The sequence below is a fragment of the Genypterus blacodes genome, unplaced genomic scaffold (assembly GCF_046128005.1).
Source record: "Genypterus blacodes isolate CSIRO-AG114 ecotype Tasmania unplaced genomic scaffold, CSIRO-AGI_Gbla_v1 ptg000208l_1, whole genome shotgun sequence".
In the NCBI taxonomy this organism is placed as follows: domain Eukaryota; kingdom Metazoa; phylum Chordata; class Actinopteri; order Ophidiiformes; family Ophidiidae; genus Genypterus; species Genypterus blacodes.
This window is the reverse complement of record NW_027467007.1, coordinates 150001-170000: the sequence shown is the minus strand read 5'-3', so window position 1 is coordinate 170000 and position 20000 is coordinate 150001. Positions and strand designations below refer to the sequence as shown.

The following is a 20000-nucleotide window of genomic DNA, read 5'->3' as shown; positions in this document are numbered from 1 at the left end:
CGCAGCATTCAAAACAACACTCCACTGCTTTGTTTTGGCTATATTCTAATGTGTCCTTCACAAACACATCCACTAATCCAGGCAAGGAAATTTGTATAGTGACGGGTAGCTGTCAGAAGAGACGCCGTGGGGGTGGGGAAGCTTTCTTTGGGGTCGGGGAGTGGAACTTTACTGAGGCCACTGCAGAGAGACACACACCTCAACATCATGATCATGGGTTACTAATTACAGATGATTTGGTTTGTTAATTTTTCTTAGGTGTTCCATATTTTCTATATTAAAAAATTAATAAATGAATTAGTTGATAAATGAGAACAAAATAGATGTAAATAGAAAGAAAAGCCAAAGCTGATTAAGACAAACACATTACTATAAGTCTCAACGTCCACAATTATTATTCATACAAAGCATTACCATTATAAACATTTTTATTTTCTTATCAAAAGTACAGTACCAGTTTGAATGAACACTTTTGTATTGCACTGTAAACAATATTAGAAATGTCTACGTCTCAGTGATTTGTCAAGGGATGGGATGTTGCATTGGAGAATAAGCTGTTCTAGTCGATCATCAGGAGTTTGTGTGCGTGTGTGTGTGTGTGGGAGGGTGTGTTTGGGTGTAGGTGTGGGTGTGTGGGTCTATTCATTGTTGCAACAATCCCGTACTCTTGGTTTAATGCTGTAAACCGCTTGACATTTGACAACAGCAGAAATATGTGAAAACATTTTGGACTTGAAAATTTTTTCTCCCAGAATTTTTTGTATCTGGTTTATCCTACTGAAGAGACTGCCTTATTTTATACAATATTTATACAGTACATCCCACTGTGCAACTGCAATGGACATCTGGAGTTTTTATTATAACATAGTCAAAAGGTTATGTTCAAGTAAATCTCAATATTTTTATAGACAATGAATTTTACACTGGATTTGCAGCAAATGAGATCAACCATTCTAGCTATCTGAATACCTGTGAATCATATGGCACGAGGCGTAAAAAGGCATGTATACAGAGAACTAAATGGTTCGGAGGGATGTGGAGCTGTCTATCACTGTCTTTAAGCAGTCTCCTAGAGGCCGGCTTGCATTGAGTTTGATCAAACATCGTTCTATTTTGGCCACTTGTCCAGCATCCTGATGCACAGACCCAGAGGACAACTTCTGTTCAAGGTTGTTTTCAGATTAGGATACTAATATATGTTAAAGAATGTTGCTTATTAAGAATATTTCCTCTTTAAACAGTATATATAAATGCCATAACAACTACACAAAAAGATGGTGAAGGAGATGTGTTGACCATGGTTATCTTTGTTTCTCTCTTATGAACTCAATCAGGGGATTTGTTTGTTCCTTCTGATTCACATCTTGGTCTGAAGGCACGGAAAAATTAGAAACTATTCAATGGAAAATAAAATAATGTCAATTATTCATTTGAAGTCTGTTTCCTGCAACAAAATCAAATCTAAGCCCCTCCTCTCATCCTTTTCTTTACCTCTTCCTTTATTTCACTTCTTTGATTTTGTGCTGTTGTTCCTAGTTGAAGAGTCTTGAGTCGTAGTCAGGTTCATGGACACTCCTTATTATTCATAGTCAGGCTCGTTGATACTCCTGATTAGTCATACTTAGGGTCATTGCATATCAACAGGGTCAGGAGTATCAACGAGCCTGACTATGAATAATAAGGAGTGTCAATGATCCTGACTCCGACTCTTGAGAGGTTAAAACCTGGGAGTCTCCAGCAGTCTGCCAGAACAGAAGAATCTTTGGGGACAGCGGGGAAACGTCTGCAAGCTTCTACCAGCAAGCACAACATCACCTTCACATGGAGGGAACCCTACAAGGTATGATCATTTACGAGGTAATGTTTTGGGGACATACTTACTCACCCTTTTCGGTCCCAAATTAAACTAGATCTGGAGAGAAGTGCAGTCAGACTAATCCAGGTTTAGATAAAAAAAACAAGAAATCGGAACAAATCTGCTGTACTTGGACTAGACAGACACCAAATGCAGGAACAATGGGTTGAACCTTATTTCAGTGTTTCAGAGAAAGGGATTGTATCGGTCCAGACATTATAGATAGATATGTGTTTATATCAAAAGTCAAGGCTGTATCACATATACAGTGAGGGCCCATTGGATGAGTTCAACCTATAGATGAGTATGTATATGACCTAATAAGGCCCGATACGTTTTGGGTCGAGTACAATCTAAAGTATTTTATATCGATTGGAGACGATGGTTTAATCAATACTTTAAAAATAATAATCCAGGTATAGACGAAACCGACCGAAACGTGTCCACTCGTATTTGCTCTACATAAACAATGAGAGCACGTTGGAGGTCAGAACCCATAAAGGGTGAACCTCGGGCTCCCGGTAGTTCGCTTCGTCTTCACTCAGTCCGCTCGATAACCCTTCAACTTCCGCCAAGTCAGAGTTTGCGACGCGTCGTCAGAACAGCTCGCCGGCGTCTGAACGACCATCGATGGCTGCTGTCGTCCGAAGCCAAGTACCTCAGAGACGCTTCTAGTTCCCCTGCACATTGAGTCGAGCGGTGCTATGTCTTCAGGAATGACCGGACAGACACCGTAGGTTGAGTTTACGTTATTTATGTGTTTACTAAAGGCTGCATGTAGCTGCTACGAGCTAACTGCATCCTGAAGCTAACAACAGCTAGCAGGAGAATGCTATCTAAGGCGCCTGAGAAGCTAATCTGAATTAGCACACATTAGCTTTAGCATACATGGCCGCGGCCCGCTAATGAATGTTAGCGACGTGTTTTTATTTTTAACCAGGCGATGTTTTGGTCGATGTATCAAATATCAACGCTGATATCAGCAAACGTGTCGGTTTGAGTTTAACTGTTAGCGGCTGTTAGCATAGCTCAACCCGCGGTATGAAGTAATTAAGCTAACTTTTGGCTATTGTTAGCGTTGAAGAAGCGAGTAGCGGCAGTTTGGGTCAGACTACAGGCGCCAAGAGCCCGGAGGCTGTAAAGTTAATGAGTGAACAACTTCAAGACTGAACGCGTAAATGAATTTATCTGGAAAACAAATAAAACAAACGGCCAAGTTCACGGGGGAAACGAGGCCATGACGGACTGGAATCGGGATTAGTTTGGGGGGAAATACAGGATTTACAGTAACGTGCAGCTTTGTAGCTCAGAGTCCAATAGGAGCTATTCACGGCAAGAAGAAGATCTAGTTTCAAATGACCACAGAATTTCAGTCTTCTGACTCTTATTGTTCCTGTTGTCCGATTTATTGAGGAGGAGCGGTCAAAGCTCATATTGAATGACTCCATTTGTCCCTGTCGTCACGTGATGGATGTTGTTATCGTAGCTGAGTTAGGATTTAACAAATGGAGGTTAAGAAAGTGAGGTGATGAAGACCATGTTGCCTTCACTGATACCCACCTCCCAGATTAAGAAGCAGTGAGAACATCTGTGGTCCATAGAGATGAGCCTTGGATTACTGTATCTGCTTACAAAACTCCTCTGCTTCTTCAGAGTTTTAGATCTTAGCTAACAAGGAACCTGCAGCGCCTCTTTTTAAATGAGAGCTTTCGTGCCAAATTAATCCCCTTTTCCTTTGCCTAACTTTTTCAACTCAAAGCATATTTAGTTGCATTTAAAGTATTTGTGAGTGAATTGGCCTCATTAAAACCCCTGCTTGTCTCTCCTCAGGTGCCTGTCCAGCCGATGGGATCAGCCTGCTCAGCCTAAGCAGAGTGTGGACGTGCGGCAGCAGAGCGGTATTGAAAATGCAGCTCACTCCGTGTCACTATCAGGAGCTGTCAGACCTTCAGGCCAGGCTTCTTTAACTCAGCCGCTCCAACAAAGAGCCGATTCCTCGATGACTGGAGCGGAAAAACCAGCACCTCAGGGTGGAGTAGAAATGGCTGCAGCCATGGCTGCCAAGATAAATGCCATGTTAATGGCAAAGGGAAAGCTGCTGACTCCTCCGCCGTTACTCGCAAAGGTACAGATTGTATGAGCTTGTAGAGGATAAAAAGTTTCCCTTAAGTGTGTTTATGCCATTACCTACCTATAATTGTTTCTTTCAGACTCCTCCAAGTGTGCAGATGCCAACGAGTACAGAGGAGACGGTGGTGACGGAGGTGGACATCAATGACGTGCCACTAAACTGCAGAGACCTTCTGACTAAAGGGAAAACTCAGGAGGAGGTAAAGGGAAAGTCGTCATGCAGGAGCGTTAACATAAGATTAAAGAGGGAATGGGCAGACGTGAAAAGTTAGATTAGACATAAAATGAACACTTTCTCTTTGTCTGAGTTCAACACATTTTATATCCAACACAACCTCTCTGTCACCTCTGCCAGATCCGACAGTGCAGCGGAGCAGTCGTCTCAACAAAAGGCCTCTTCATGATCGACACAGAGAAGGGAAAAGTAGGAGGGTATGTGTTTAGGCTTCCTTCACACAGCTTTCAGTTAAGAGCCTTCAGTGACTCATTCTCGTCAAAATGTCTGGAATGGTTTCATTAGACATTCTCTGTTCTGTTTCCTTTTAGACACAGACCTTTGTATTTACACGTCCAGGGGAAGTCCCAGGAGCAGGTCAATAGTGAGTCGCACTTCATTCTTAATCTACAAAGAGATCAGTTGTTGTTTTCATTGTTGTGTGTTACGTTCAGGACTGCACTTGAGTATTGAGACGATGTTGCTGATCATCATCCTTCTCCCAATATCAGAGGCCGTCATGAGAATAAAGGAGATCATAACTGAGGACCTGATTAGAGCGTCGGCAGCATCGGGAGGACATCAGATCCCAGTGATGCCCCCCCTCACCATCTACCCTCAGCCCCCCCGGCCCAGCGTCCCTTCATCGGGCCCACGGATGCCGTCTGCCAACTCAACATCAGGACACCGGCCTGCAGCGCCACATTCAGGGGTATGGAGACGATCATCTAACCTCAACTGGTGTCCTCAGGTCTACTCAGGGTTTTCTGTGTTTTGCCTGCTGACTATAATCAGCTGATTTAGGATTTGACAAATGGAGGTTAAGAAAGTGAGGCGATAAAGACCCTGTTGCCTTCACTGATACCCACCTCCCAGAGTAAGAAGCAGTGAGAACATCTGTGGGCCATAGAGACGGACCTTGGATACTGTATCTGCTTACAAAACTGCTTCCTCAGAGTTTTTCATCTTGGTTAACAAAGGAAACTGCGCCGCCTCTTTTTAAATAAGATCTTTCCTCTCCCCAGAGTTTTGTGCATACCAAGATCTTTGTGGGTCTGGACCAGGCGCTGCCCTCATTCAACGTCAATGAGAAGGTGGAGGGGCCCGGGGGGTCGTACCTGGGTCACATCCAGACTGAGACGGGAGCTCGGGTCTTCCTCAGGGGGAAAGGATCTGGCTACATCGAGCAAGCGTCCAAGAGAGAGTCCTTTGAGCCGCTCTATGTCTACATCAGGTAAGCTTACCAGGACCACGCTAAGTGTCTTTAGAGGTAGAGACTTTCTGTGTTTCCCTTTGGTCACACTTGATGACAGCTCTTAGAGATTTGCCCAAATTCACACCCAGGTTCCACAGCTTTGTGATTAAATCGTCTATTTAAAGGCCCAGAGCATCGAGGCTCACACATAAAGACTGAGCTGTCTCTCTGGTTCCTTGTTGCTCTGTTCCTGAGTTTGTGCGTCTTGGTTAACAACGGCTCATTGTGTCACACAGCCACCCGAATGCAGCTGGATTGGAGGCGGCAAAGAAGCTCACAGAGAGCCTGCTGGAGACGGTGAGTTCATTGTGTCATCATACAGATCACAGCCTGGCTCTGATGCAGACTGAAGGAGGTAAAAGAAGGTGGAGCTATTGAAGCGTATAGTTCTCACTGATACCCACCTCCAAGACGAAACGGTAGCGTGAACCACCTGATCTCCAGTCATAGAGTCTGAGTGCACTGCACCTACCCACAATGCAACCTGACTGTCTCCTATAATCTGTACCTATGCTGAGGAACGTTCCCCAGCTGATCCTGTTCCCTCTTCTTCTCCTCTGCAGGTCCGAGCCGAACACGCCCGCATGGTCTCCATCTACACCGCCACCGGCTCCACCCAATGTGAGTGTTTGTGTTTGCCTTCCACTTAAACAGGCACATTCCAGCAGAGTGACCTCATGTCAGATACTAGCTGATTGATTGAACTCTTCCTGTGGTAATTAATCCTCCCCTCGGTGCAACAATAGGTTGGAATAGTAGGTCACAGTTAGCAGAACACCCTGTTATGCATCTGTGCCGTATATGGAATTAACTCCAGCTTCCATACTTTCATTTCAGCATACGCACATGGATACCCACCTAATAGCAATTACTCTAACCAGGGGTCCTGGTATAACTACCCAGCAAATGGGTATGCTGGCGGCTATTCAGCGTACCCAGGAGCCGGTGGTTATTGGAGTAATGCAAATGGTCCCCCAAGTCATTCTAACATGTCGACAACCCCTCAATCTTCTCAGGCAATGGTTCAGTATCCTGTGTGTCCTAGGAAGCCACACCCTTATCTAGTGCAGGTATGTGTGCTCCTCACTGAAGCTGAAGGCCGACGCTAACGCTTCATTTCTGTTCCACTACTCTCATATAAAGTAATTAAAGTATAAATAAAGCATACTGAGGCCTCAGAGATCATGGTATTTGGATAAATGATTTAAAACCTGTTAAAAGTGAATGATTATGATTGACTGATTGATACTCTAGAGTAACTGCTCCTACACACACACACACACACAGATGGTGTTGTGGCAGCTGAGTGTCTCATCTCGGTGTATCTGTGGCTTTTGTTGTGCCTAAGGGTGCTGGGAGCAGAGAGACGGCAGAAGGATCCTCAAGCTCCTCCCCCGAGTCAGGAAGTCCCAAACGTCACTTCCAGGAGGGCTCAGAGGAACAGGAAGAACAGGTTTGCTCACTCGGGCCGGCGTGTACATGTCAGAGGACGATCCGTTTGGGCTGAATGACACGATAACAGAAGAAATGTCTTTGCTCCTCTGTGCAGCCCGACTGCAGCTCCCCAGCAGCCAATCAGGAGGCTCCTGCTCCTCCTGCTCCCAGCGTTGGAGAGGAGAAAGTAGAAGAAAGGTGGGTTTAAGCTCCCTTAAATGTTCTCCTTCCTTCATCAGTCCTGTGTGTTGCAGGTTTATATTAAAGGCCTCTCTCCCTCTCTCCCTCAGGTTCCTGATGCCTCCACCTCCTCCTCCCTTTGTAGCTCCTGCCCCCGTCGCACGCAAGAGGCCCAGAGAGACGGAAGCAGAGGAGCCGGTCTGTCCCCCCAGCAGCAGCGCACCACCGGGTACGCAGCTCTCTCCCTCTCCACACACTCGGAGCTCCTTAGACCTTTGTAATGAGGCCTTGTCTGTTGTGTATTATATGGACGCTCCCCCCCCGAGGAAGAATGGGAGAGCAGTGGAGACCTGTGTGAATCCCTCCGCTGGTAGAAGCCACTAACACACCCCTCCTGTATATGTTTCTTGTCTTTCCCTTGTTTTCTCTCTCCACATGTGTCCCCGGACCTGCCTGTTATGGATGTGTGCTCTGCTGCCGTTTCATTTGAACTCTTCCTCCCCTGGCTGTGGATCAAACGCACCCAAACCACCGCTAACATGGGGCTCCTCAATGGCTTTCCTCTGTTTCCTTCTCTTGCTTTGTCTCTCTCTCTGCTTTCCCTCTCCCTCCCACCTCCTCTCTGCTCTCCCTCCCTCTCTCTCTTTTGATTGTGCCCTCACAGGTGTTGAAGTGGAGACTGTCTCTGAGAAGAAGACAAAGTTGGAGGAAGACGCCTCAGGGCTTGTGCCCTACGGAGGAGATTCCTCTGATGAAGAGGAGGAGGAGGAGGAGGAGATTACGCACAGCAGTAAGGCAGATAACTCATAACCCCCCCCCCCCCGCCCCCTTGGGTGCCCAGAGTCTAGCCCCTCTACAGACATCAACCCAGCTGTCCACCAACACAAACCCAACACAGCAAGCAAGCAGTAAAGATCCACCCTGGTCTTCTTAGACTCTGTTAGAGACAAAACCTAACATCCTGACCGCTGTTTGACGTTTCTCCTCCGTTTCAAGCAAAGTCTATGGAATTCAGCTGGTAGAGACTGTATGAAGGTGTGTCGTCCCTATGACATCATCTGTACACTAGGATCAGTCGCTTTCCTACTTTGGCTGAACTTCAGGCTGAAATGAAGGAGAGGTGAAGTAAAGCCAGCAGAGTGGACTTCAGTCTAACAGAACTTGAAGTCTAAACGACCCTGTGTCCCTCAGGTGGGAGGAAGTAGATGAACGTTTACCTTCACATGTAAACATTCAGACCCTTCCACACGTTGATGAACACACGGCTCTATTATTAACCTGTTCTGTTCTGAGTCCAAATATTCTCTCCAGCGTTGCTCCTCAGACCAGTTGAGTCCTGATGGTTCTGGTTGTGGTTTAGACCCGACTCCAGTTTGTTTAGAGAGAAATCTATCAAAGTTACACTAATTGGCCCACTTGATTTGTTTTCCAAAACAGTGTCAAAGACTTCCTGGTGGATTTTTACCTGAAGATGAAGTGAACTCTTGTATAATAACCATAAAGATGTTTTAAAGCCCTTTGATTTTATTTGAAAGCTATTTTTTTTTGTTGAGAAAGGAGGCGGGGTCTTTTTGATCTCCTCCGTCGCTCCGCTGCAGTCGTGATGGTATAAATATATACATACTGTACAAAAATCAGTGGAACTTTTCTTATCTTGGAAAATGGTGTATGCCTGTTCCCATGGAATATTATAATAAAGAGAAATGAAAACCCCACACACACACACACACTGTGATTCACTGCTCTGGTGTCAGATGAAGGCGTACTCCGGGGCCTCGATGCCGTTGTGGACCGTCAGCGCCCCCGGGTTGTCCAGGCCGAAGCAGGGGTGGACGTAACTGCGGAAGTGGCACTGGAAAGTGTGCAAGTGTTGCTCTAGGTCCACGTTAAAGAAGGACAGATTCCCTCGGTCGTAGTCCAGAGCCACGCCCACACGCACAGGGTTCACTGTGATCCTCAGGTCGGGACTCCAGCCGCTGTGCAGGAACTCGTACTTATGCCTGAAGACAAATAGAGGGGGGTTGATTGTGCCTGCAGTGTGTGTGATGTGTATTCATGAGCCGTTTGCTACGTGTGACGATTCAACTGTCCTGCTTTGTTGCTTACAAGGTTGCTATGGTAACATGTACAGTATAAAGCACTGGGTTGGTTGAACTCTGCCTGTTCTTCCTGCAGTGGGCATAGGTTTTGCTTAGGAAAAGATTTTTTGTGTGTGTCTAAAAATAAATCCTCCTCCCCGTTTCCATGAGCTGCATGGTAGTGCTGCAGAGGAGGAGGAGTGTTACACTAATTATGGCATCAGATAAGGTGGGAACCCTGCGTGGCATCTCCAGGCTCAGGCCTCTGAAACCAAGAGCCAGACGCACGCATGAGAGGAACAAACCAAAAGTACGTACGTCACCGTCGTGTTCCTATTCTGGGTGAATGTGCTGAGCTGGTACCTGGTGGGGGTGAGGATGTGTCTCATGCACCACGACGAGTCGTTGGCCCCGAGGTACGAGTTCTTCTCCGTGTCCTCGTACGCAACTCCTATCCGGAATTCCGTCCCATCATCCACCTCGACTTCCCAGTAATGCCGGCCTCGCACTGGGATCAGATCCCCCAGGACGGCTACACATCTACACACACACACACGCCGTCACACATCTACACACAGGCTTTGGTCTTAAGTCAGACCTATCTGGTGTCACTTCACCTGGTGAAGGTGTTCTCATCAAAGGCCATGGCGCTGATGGGCAGCTCCTCGTCTCCATAGAACATGGTGAAGCCGTCTTCAGACAGAGAGAGGCAGGGATGAGCCGTGTCCTCCACAAGATGGAAAAACGTACCTGCACACAAACAAAGGCACTTCTGTCATTCACTGTATGAACTAGAGGCCCCAGCCGAGGGGGCGAGGCTTCATCAGGCCCCTCACCTGTAGTGGAGACGGTGAATACTTCACTCTTGCCACTCGGCCCGCCGATGTTGACGGCTCTCACAGAGATGAGGTATCTGCTTCCTGTCTGCAGCTGGATCAGACACTGGCAGGTGGGCACAGCTACGATCGATCTGCAGAGTTCAACAGATAAACCCTGTCAGTAAAGAACGACATCAGTTATGAATCCATTAAGTATTCAAGCATGTAAAGCTTGAGTTGACAACGTGCCTAGTGTTGAAAGCGGAGCTCTTCAGTGAGCTCATGTCACTCATGTCACCTCCATCTGAAGGCTGTGGATCTGTTTCAGTCATGCAGTTTAGAATAAAGTTCCTTCATGTCCACAGAAACTAAATGGGTCCATTTGTGCAAACGTCTTCTCTTTGAAGAGGCCTGATGAAGAATGAAAATGACCTCCATTGCTGGGACCGTATTCTAGCTGAGGCTACACATGCTGCAGGAGGCGAAGCTAAGAATAGACTTTTCTAGGACAGACTGTGTCTTGAATCAGCAGCTCTATAACCATGGGACTTAAAAAAAATCCCAGCCAAGCACGAACAGAGGCTTGTTTATGGACGTATTGACGTAGAAGCCTCACTACAGGGTCAGGTGAGTGACGACAAACATCACGAGGCTCTGTGTCTTTGAAACTTTGAGGATCCACTGAACTACTTCTCCCTCTTCTAAGTGTTTTACTTAATGAACGACCTTTATTTGACCTGTCAGTGCTGTAGTACGATTCCTCACCGCTCCTCTAACGCCATGACCTGCTCTGGCTGCTCTACGTGTTCAGGCTGATAGATTAAACCAACAAGCTAACAACTCAAAGGCTAGACAGCTGGTTTCAAAGCAACAGTCTGCACAGTGAAAGATGGAGGCCAGGGAGCTCCTGCTGACTAGGAAGAGGAGGAGAGAAAGGTCAAGTGGAGAGCCAGGAGTGGGCTAAGATAAAGGTTGTTGTTGTTTGTGTCCTGTGCAACCCACTAGAGACCATAAGATGAGAACAAGGCCAATCTGTCAGTGATGTAGGCGTGTAAACGTGTCGGTCCGATGGTTCTCACTCAGTGATGCCGCTCTCTGTGCCATCAGCTCCCATCTCACTGAGCTCCACCGTGTACGAATCAACAGGATTGGCGTTTCCTGACTCCCAGCGAATCAGGGCAGCATCTGGACAGCTGGTACACTCCCTCTGCTTGATCACGGGAGGCGAGGGCACTGGGGGGAGGAGCTCATCAGTCACAGTCTGTCATGATGGGACAGCAGGTCGGGGCTGACAGAACACTTATTTCCCCCGCCACATCTTTACAGTCTGCTTTATTACCTGTCATGTAGAGCGCCTTCTCGCTGGCTGGGCTGATGCCTGTGGTGTTGGTAGCTGTCACCCACAGCTCATACTGAGCGTTGGGCAGCAGATCTGTCACAGTGCAGTGGGTCTCCTTCACTTTCACCCTGCTCTCTGCAAAAGGGACGTTTTAATAATGGCTGTGCTGAACAACAGATAAGAGTTTCAACAGTAGATGGTGTCATCATGCAGGTCAGCAGTGTGTTCCTGTGCCGTACCGAGCGGTGCACACGTGCCGTCTGCTGGAGCGTCCTCCAGCACGGGCCTGTAGTTCAGCTCGTAGGACTCCACTGTGTCGTCGGAGAACAGACTCCAGCACACTCGCAGGGACGTCTGTGAGGCAGAGTTTGCCATCTGGGGGTTGATTACTGGGGCGGACGGAGCTGGAGACATTACAGCACCATTCTAGTGTGTCTTTATGTTATAGTCAATCATAACAATGAACACAGAGGGCGAATAATAAATCATACAAACATAAATGCTTTTTATTTCACGATGTAAGTCTTTGTTTTAATACCAGGTGTCCAGGAACATCATAGTCACAGGCACAAAGGTTAGCAAACCGTCTCTAGGCAACCAACATGCCACAAGCTTCAACAGGCTGTAATTACAGCTTGCTCTGTCCAATGGCACAAAGCGCTCAAGACAGTCTACTGTCATCGTGCATGAGAGAGAACAAAAGACAATCGGCCCTGATTGATTAATTCAGATCAGTAGCAGGTCTTTTGATTGTATAAATGGGAGAAGCAGACCTGGAACGATGTTGATGGAGTCCATCATGGTTTTGACATCAGAGAGGTCAGCCAGGGGCGTGTCAAACTCAAGACGCGTGGAGAGAGAGAGGTCCAGCTCGTCCTTCGCAAACTCCTCGATTCTGGTGAGAGACACATACACATACACACACACAAACACACACACACACACACACACACACGGAATTTGAGAGGCTGTGATAGGTCAGTCAGGGTTTACAGAGTTAGAGTTAGAGTCTCCAGTTAGTCGGCACACTGCAGGCTCAACACCTCACACACTCTGAGCAACATCATGTATGTAATTACCTTTGAATGGTGGGAATAACCGTCTGTAAATCAAGTTCAAACAAAGGAAGAAATATTGATCGAAATATCCATATCCACAATCAGTTCAGAGTTTCATTCTACATCTCTGCCTTGACACCAAACCACTTCCTGTTGGCTGGCTTCTCTACTTGATCTGTGTGTTGACTCATTGAATGTAGAGACCACAGCCTGGCGCACCTTCAGAAAAAGCCTCTGGTCCAGACTGCGGTGGACCTCCTGGGCACTCTCGATCAGCTCCTTGGAGGCGTCCAACGTGTGTCCGCAGGTCAGCAGCTGGTTGTACAGAGCCTCCAGCTTCCCCTTCTTCTCCTCCGCCAGGCCGGCCGCCCTCTCGTCGTATCGCTGAGACAGTGTCTGCAGCACGTCGTTGTAGTGCTGCTCCAGATGCTGCTCCTGACGCCCAAAGTTCTCCTGGACAGTCAGAAGCAATAAGCAAGATGACCAACAACATGATCGAGTCAGATTTCAGTGGACAAGTCCAAGTCATCTCTCAATCCCTCATTGTTGTGATCTACGAGTCTCAGGTCAGAGTCTCAAGTCTGAAGAGTGAGCGTTTACCTCCACAGTGAGGAAGATCTCCTCTAGATGGCCTGCAAAGTTCTCCAGCTCAGCCACCTTGGTCTGTAACTGAATCCTGGTTGTGTCCGTCTCCTGCTGAAAGCAAATGAAACTCATTCTTCACTCATTCCCCTTTTATTTCAAACAGAGGTCTAGACACATTTATGCAAATAATGACACTTTTTCAAATGACAGCCTGTTCAGCTCCATCTTCATACAAAACCCTAGGAAATTACAGGCATTAGTCACTTACAGTATTTAAACATTCAGACGAGGACTGAAAGGAGCTTTGATGTAGAATCTTTAGGATGTTATGATCTGAATAACTCTTATTAACTCTTATTCATCTCCTCTCTGTGTTTTTGCTCCCATTTCACCACCACCCCTTTCAAAAACAGATTCATAGAGATAATAGAAACCAAATGGATGTCCTCCTCCTCCTCCTCCTCACCTCAGGGTCTTCCTCCTCAAACACATCCTCCTCTCCATCTTCAGCCTGGGTGGGAGACGGGGTGCTGCCCCCACACGGCTCAAACACCAGGGACTCGTTGGTGCTGGCCGAGAAGCGCTGGAAGGCGGACATGTCCCTGGTCGCCCTCCCTCTTCCTCCAAAGGGGTCCATGGCGGTCGAGTCCCTGCTGAAATCCTCGTACTCGTGTCCACCGGGGGCTTCCTCCTCGATCACATCCAGCTGCCCACCTCTGATCTCATACAGATCCATGAGGACGCACTAAGGATAGAGCCAAGGTTTAGATTTCATTCCTGCGACAAGTCTGAGGTTACATTATGCCACATCTGAGATCTATGAATAGATCAAAAACAACAAGCTGAAAATCAAACAGCAGCATCTGAGAGCTACTTCTCTTACAAACATGAACACAGAGTGATAGAAGCTTTTTACCTCGATTATTCTGTTAATCAATCAGTTGAAAGTAATGATTTCAAACCAGCAGAAATGTCCGACAAGCAAACGGTGTAAGCTGCCAAAGCAAAGCAAAGCAAAGTCTCCAGCAGGCAGCTGAGCCTGAAATAGATCCTCAGCTCAGATGTCACCAGGGTGCCAGGCTGCCAGAGGAGGGGTGGGTTTGATTCAATATGCCACAAATGAGAGATATTAACGTCATTGTTTTGATACAGAAGCTTGGAGTCATTATGTCGCTGTTTTACTGTGACTCACTGAGGCCTCGATGACGAAACATCTTGGGAAAATCCCAAACATGTGATTCAAAGGTTAAAGTTGAATACAATACCGAGGACGTTCTGATGCCTTCAATAGCTGCTCGGACATTTCTAAACTCTTCCGCCCGGATACATCTGGGTGAGCCTGATGTTAAAGGGAACAAATGCGGAAACATCAGAAATATTCTAAGATGACATAGCCTGTAGCTGGAATTGCCAAATATTGCACATATTTGGTGATAATGATGACAAATAGGGTTGTTTTGATTGATCTTACATCGCTTTGAATGTACAATTATTAACAACGAAGAAAAAACAAAGTGATAGAGCTCTAAATTCCGATATTCCTGGTGGCATTGAACGCAGCCTACGTCATGCAAATGGCGGACGTTGTAAACACAACAGAACCGCAGGAGTAGGAGGAAATCTCTCACTTCAAAGATGAATAACGTGGAGTGTGAGCGCATGGACAGCCTGGAGGAATGGGTCGCTGTGAAGTCTAACATATTTGAAGAGAACGAGACGTTTAAATTGGGTTTTATCGTCCAGTGGAACGTGATCGAGTCAAAGTTCGCCGTCACCTGTCACAACCGGACGTTACAGCGGCAGAAGCGCCGAGCTCAAGTCCCGGCTGGTGACGGGGAGATGAGCTGGGCCGGACTCTTCTCCGTCCACGACCTGAGGCTCATCCATCAGCAGCTCACCTGCGTGGCCGAGGCCCTGGGGACCTGCTTCCCAGACCTGGCGGACTTTGAAGGGGGGAACATCTGGGACCTGCTGATGCTGAATCGGAAGTCGAGCCCCGGGGATGAAGACCGAGACCTGGACTCTCCGTGCCGGAAGCTGGAGAAGTACTTCAGCTCGGCGATCGACATGTGCGGCCGGAAGATCGTGCAGGACACACTGTTCTGTCAGGACGAGCAGGACGTGGAGGAGTACTTCGAGAACCTGCAGGAGTTCAAGAGGAAGAGCATGCAGGAGGAGATGTCCAGGGCCAAAGGTCACCTGAGAGAGGTCAGGGGGTCACAGAGGCAAAGGTTACCCGAGAGAGGTCAGGGGGTCACAGAGGCAAAGGTCACCTGAGAGAGGTTAGGAGAGGTCAGAGGTTACAGAGGCAAAGGCTCTGATCAGATCAGTCCACCGAAACTAAAGAAGGTCTGGCTTCCTTCTCCTCTGTAACGATGCCTTCAGGTTTGGATGAATGTCTGAATGTAGAGGATCAGGTTCCTCTGCTTCCTCACACAGGGTCTGTGAAGTGTGTGTGTGTGTGTGTGTGTGTGTGTGGTAACATGGAAGGAATGCTGTAAACATGCAGTAAAGCTGGAGGGCCGGAGCGATCCAGTCAGACCAGAGTAAAGGTCAGCATGTTCCTCTGAAGGCTCTCAGCACAAACTGGACCTGAAGGCTCTCAGACCCTTTAAGTTAGAGGCTCTTAGATGGAGGCCTGGGAACTCTTAAGGGGGGGCAACACTGTGATGAGGTCATCTCATGCTCCTGTGTGTGTCTGTGTTGTGTTGTGTTGTGCAGCTGCTGCAGCGTCACAGAGGAGCCGACCGGATGGTACTGCTGCTCAACATCTACCAGGAGGAGGACGAGGCCTACCAGGACCTGGTCACCGTGGCAACCACCTTCTTCCAGTACCTGCTGCAGCCGTTCAGAGACATGAGAGAGCTGGCCTGCCTCTACAAGATGGAGATCCTGGTAAACACACACACACACACACACACTTTGGGCTTTTGCTCTGACTCATGTTTCTTTGGGAGGAAGTGGTATTGGATTTATTCCCACATGATTGAACGATGTAATGAAATGAAAGCAGACCTTTGTGAGCACAGGTCTGCAGTGTAAACACACACACACACACTCACACCCTGCCAGTGGATCTTTAGCAGCTCTATTAAAGCTCAGACACATAAATAACCAATCAATGCAAACATCTGCAGACTGGAGGAAGAAGTGACGTCATCGTGAAAACACCATCTCTCCTTTCACTGAGGGGAGAAGTTAAACAGTGTTTGTGGTTGCTATGGAGCCCCTTGTTATTCTGGGATGTTTGATTTGTAACGACACACACTCACACAACATGACACCGACCCCCTCACCTCTGCTTCACCTCTGCAGCTCCGTCTACACACTCACACACATCAGTTGGCTCTTGTTTTCTTTCGTTCAGAACGTGAAGTTTCTCCGGACACAGGATCTGTGTGAGAGTCCATGATGTGTGTGTGTGTGTGTGTGTGTGAGGTGGGTAATCACTCTGCTGACTGTGGCTTTGCAGAAATCTTTGGATTATGAAGACCTGGGTCCTAAGAGGATCGCAGCTCTGGAGAAGGAGGCAGAGGAGTGGAGGATGAAGGCGGAGGATGCGGTCGCCTCCATCCAGGACATCACAGTCACCTACTTCGCTCAGACGTCCAAGGCTCTGGCTGGTGAGACGCTGTGTAGTCTGAGAGGAGGACACACTTACAGAACACACACTCCTGTTTCCTCCTGAGACCCGGCGTCCACATATGAGGACATTACACTTTTCCTTCCCTTTCCTTATAACATTTTACTTAACTTAAACCTGTTGTCCTCATGTGTGGACATTTCCCGTTGCCCCCTAGTGGTGTAAACATCACCCGGGTCGCTAGGAAACATAGCAGACAGGAAGACAGGTCTGTAGAGCTCAGAGGCAGAATGAGGGAAAGTAGGAAGATGCAAAGAATCAATAAGGAGAGAACAATGAGGTCATCCATCACCACACACTGAGTCTGTGTGTGTGTGTGTGTGTGTGTGTATTAAAGGCTGATCTCCTTGTGTCCCTGGTGCAGGCATGGTGAAGCAGATGGAGGAGGATAAGAGTCGCTTTGGCGGCGCTGCCTGGGCGTCTGCGGCTCCCAGACTGGAGAAACTGCACTTCCTGCTGGCCAAAGAGACGCTGCAGCACATGAGAGCCACAGAGATGTGTCTGAACCGCAAGAGGGACGCCATCAGAGAGAGGGTGAGGGTGTGTGTGTGTGTGTGTGTGTGTGTGTGTGTGTGTGTGTGTGTGTGTGTGTGTGTGTGTGTGTGTGTGTGTGTGTGTGTGTGTGTGTGTGTGTGTGTGTCTGAACCGCAAGAGGGACGCCATCAGAGAGAGGGTGAGGGTGTGTGTGTGTGTGTGTGTGTGTGTGTGTGTGTGTGTGTGTGTGTGTCTGAACCGCAAGAGGGACGCCATCAGAGAGAGGGTGTGTGTGTGTGTGTGTGTGTGTCTGAACCGCAAGAGGGACGCCATCAGAGAGAGGGTGAGGGTGTGTGTGTGTGTGTGTGTGTGTGTGTGTGTGTGTGTGTGTGTGTGTGTGTGTGTGTGTGTGTGTGTGTGTGTGTGTGTCTGAACCGCAAGAGGGACGCCATCAGAGAGAGGGTGAGGGTGTGTGTGTGTGTGTGTGTGTGTGTGTCTGAACCGCAAGAGGGACGCCATCAGAGAGAGGGTGAGGGTGTGTGTGTGTGTGTGTGTCTGAACCGCAAGAGGGACGCAATCAGAGAGAGGGTGAGGGTGTGTGTGTGTGTGTGTGTCTGAACCGCAAGAGGGACGCCATCAGAGAGAGGGTGTGTGTGTGTGTGTGTGTGTGTGTGTGTGTGTGTGTGTGTGTGTGTGTGTGTGTGTGTGTGTGTGTGTGTGTGTGTGTGTTTGGTGTGTGTGTGTGTGTGTCTGAACCGCAAGAGGGACGCCATCAGAGAGAGGGTGAGGGTGTGTGTGTGTGTGTGTGTGTGTGTGTGTGTGTGTGTGTGTGTGTGTGTGTGTGTGTGTGTGTGTGTGTGTGTGTGTGTGTGTGTGTGTGTGTGTGTGTGTGTGTGTCTGAACCGCAACAGAGACGCCATCAGAGAGAGGGTGAGAGAGAGTGAGTGAGAGTGTGTGTGTGAGAGAGTGTGTGTGTGTCTTCTGATCAACCAAACAGCACACTCTCTCCCCGTCCTTCCCTTTAGTTTCCCATCAGGCTCTTCCAGTCCGGAGGTCGTCACTTCTTTCATACTGTGTGTGTGTGTGTATGTGTGATGCACAGAGACGTGACACACACTGGCTCCATGTACAGAGACGTGACACACACACACACACACACACACACACACACACACACACACACTCTCTCTCCAGTGTAACTCTCACTTGTTATTCCAGTCTGATCTGAGTCTCTGGCTGCTTCAGGCCTCTGATCTATTTTTAAAGAGTCACTAGAAACCTGGAATCCCCCAGATACTCCCCAAAACCTGCATGCATAAATAAGCACCTGTAGTGTGTGTGAGTGTGTGTATATACTGGATACACACACACACACTGCCACAATCACAGTATTTGGGGGAAACTGCCTAAATGATAAAAGGAACTTTCTAGGGTTTAGTTCAGTGTGTTTGAGCTTCACCTTCACCTTCACCTTCACCTTCACCTTCACCTTCACCTTCACCTTCACCTTCACGCCGGTTCATTCTTCCTCTGGTTGAGCACTTTCTAAGTCACGAGTCCGTACAGAGACAGCTGTGTGTGAGCGTCTATAATAAGATCACTAAGCTGCACCACACACACAAATCACACACGGGTGCAAACCAACATCACTCTGCACTGTGGCTCTGCAGATCCCCACAGTACCTGAACCTGTCACCACCAGCACAGCGCTCCGATCTCGTCCCTCCAGGTCAGATCCAGAGCAACGAGCCCAGCTGCACCGTACTCACATCTTCATCTATCTTCATCTCTTCATCCATCTTCATCTCTTCATCTATTATCTGTTTACATGCTGTGGTTGCTTTCTCTTTCTTCTTCCCACAGTGTGAAAATCCATTTGGCAGAGCCTCTGAGCTCTGGTAGAAGGTGACAGGAGTGTGTGTAATAAGAAGAAGAAGAAGAATATGTCTGCATGAGTGTGGTGTGATAAACAGAATCTATGTCCAGGACCTCCAGCAGCCGGTGAAGTTAAAGTTAAAGTCCCTTCATGGAGACCGGCTCCTTATGTAGCTGTGTGAGTGAAATGATGTCATGACGCTCCACAGCCACCAGGGGCAGAATAACGGAGAACAGGACAAAGATGAAGCTAATCAGGACAGAGACAGGCTGAGGCTTCACTTCACAGCTAATAAAAGAAAACTTTTGCCATTAACAGGAAGGATTTAGTCATTTAGAACATCTTTGTCACGTTTACCCATGATGCAGCTGGATCGGGGCACTGTTTAGTAGGACAGCAGGGAGGTGTTGATGTTGTGTTCAAGTACAAGTGTGCTGCCAAAATCTCCTGACCTGCTGTGTTAGAAACTGTCACTTAAGCAAAACGATACGCAGAATTCAGATGTCAGAGTGTCTTTGAACGCACCATAGGGCTGCTGCAACAAACCCTCCCTCCTGCAGCTCTGTAAGAGTGTGAAGATAACACAACTGTGATAGATCATAGATGACAGGATGAGGAAGAGGATCCCTGTGATGGATGACAGGTCTGAGTCCAGTCTGAAGCCTCTGAGTCGATCCTGTTCTCATATTCAATCAAAACAAATGGAGGCCATCGATCAAAACTCAGTGAGCCTTTGGAGGGGGTCAGCAGGACAGTGAGCGGCCTTTAACGGTCTATGTGTGTGTGTCTCTCTCTCTCTTTTTTGCGCTGCAGTTGAGCGGCCTGTCTGAGAGCGCCCAGGGACCCGCTCCGGGGCCCGGGTCAGAGGTTGGACCACCTCAGGACACAGTGGCCCAGCTGGAGCTTCACTTCTATGAGACCCAGCTGGAGCTCTACGACACAAAGTTTGAGATCCAGAAGAACGAGGAGCAGCTGCTGTTGGCTCAGATCGACACGCTGCGCCGGCAGATTAAAGGTATGTGTTGTTACTTTGTAAAGTGAAAGCTCATGCATCGTGCAGA

General features: G+C 48.0%; 4 protein-coding genes across 4 annotated transcripts in view; 3 read left to right on the top strand and 1 right to left on the bottom strand.

Moving 5' to 3' along the window:
- pde8a (phosphodiesterase 8A) overlaps window positions 1-1427 on the top strand; it is a 34007-nt gene extending 32580 nt beyond the window's left edge. The window contains exon 23 of the mRNA XM_076169566.1: window positions 1-1427. This exon is cut by the window's left edge and continues 675 nt beyond it. The gene's annotated coding sequence lies outside the window, so the exon portion shown is untranslated.
- Window positions 1428-2419: 992 nt separating this feature from the next.
- Window positions 2420-8785, top strand: LOC143015557 (KH homology domain-containing protein 4-like). The gene is made up of 14 exons (XM_076169574.1): window positions 2420-2588; window positions 3686-3980; window positions 4066-4185; window positions 4341-4417; window positions 4532-4584; window positions 4712-4911; window positions 5225-5433; window positions 5691-5751; window positions 6018-6075; window positions 6292-6524; window positions 6803-6907; window positions 7004-7086; window positions 7179-7297; window positions 7733-8785. Exons 1-14 carry the CDS (start codon window positions 2560-2562, stop codon window positions 7876-7878), a joined length of 1788 nt encoding a protein of 595 aa, XP_076025689.1. The 5' UTR covers window positions 2420-2559; the 3' UTR covers window positions 7879-8785.
- On the bottom strand, window positions 8541-14233 carry fsd2 (fibronectin type III and SPRY domain containing 2). Its single transcript, XM_076169573.1, has 13 exons — window positions 13863-14233; window positions 13413-13691; window positions 12962-13057; window positions 12581-12814; window positions 12383-12405; window positions 12077-12198; window positions 11543-11707; window positions 11304-11438; window positions 11044-11197; window positions 9983-10116; window positions 9764-9896; window positions 9510-9686; window positions 8541-9068 (listed from the first exon to the last, which is right to left on the bottom strand). Exons 2-13 carry the CDS (start codon window positions 13680-13682, stop codon window positions 8819-8821), a joined length of 1893 nt encoding a protein of 630 aa, XP_076025688.1. The 5' UTR covers window positions 13683-13691; window positions 13863-14233; the 3' UTR covers window positions 8541-8818.
- A 262-nt stretch (window positions 14234-14495) lies between these two features.
- The window catches only part of whamm (WASP homolog associated with actin, golgi membranes and microtubules), a 9860-nt gene continuing 4355 nt past the window's right edge, over window positions 14496-20000 (top strand). The window contains exons 1-5 of the mRNA XM_076169572.1: window positions 14496-15154; window positions 15668-15841; window positions 16419-16569; window positions 16954-17123; window positions 19753-19954. Of these exons, the coding sequence (XP_076025687.1) occupies window positions 14582-15154; window positions 15668-15841; window positions 16419-16569; window positions 16954-17123; window positions 19753-19954 (1270 nt within the window). The 5' untranslated portion in view covers window positions 14496-14581. The remainder of the gene's footprint in view (window positions 15155-15667; window positions 15842-16418; window positions 16570-16953; window positions 17124-19752; window positions 19955-20000) is intronic.

Bases quoted from the DNA above. Each gene is read 5' to 3' on its own strand.
- fsd2 (XM_076169573.1), bottom strand. From the start codon at position 13,682: ATGGATCTGTATGAGATCAGAGGTGGGCAGCTGGATGTGATCGAGGAG. The intron at 12,199-12,382 runs GTAATTACATAC...GTCTCTCACCAG, and splicing joins GTTATTCCCACCATTCAAAG to AATCGAGGAGTTTGCGAAGG. The intron at 11,439-11,542 runs GTACGGCACAGG...TCCCTTTTGCAG, and splicing joins CGGCACGTGTGCACCGCTCG to AGAGCAGGGTGAAAGTGAAG.
- LOC143015557 (XM_076169574.1), top strand. From the start codon at position 2,560: ATGTCTTCAGGAATGACCGGACAGACACC. The intron at 5,434-5,690 runs GTAAGCTTACCA...TGTGTCACACAG, and splicing joins CCGCTCTATGTCTACATCAG to CCACCCGAATGCAGCTGGAT. The intron at 5,752-6,017 runs GTGAGTTCATTG...TCTCCTCTGCAG, and splicing joins CAGAGAGCCTGCTGGAGACG to GTCCGAGCCGAACACGCCCG.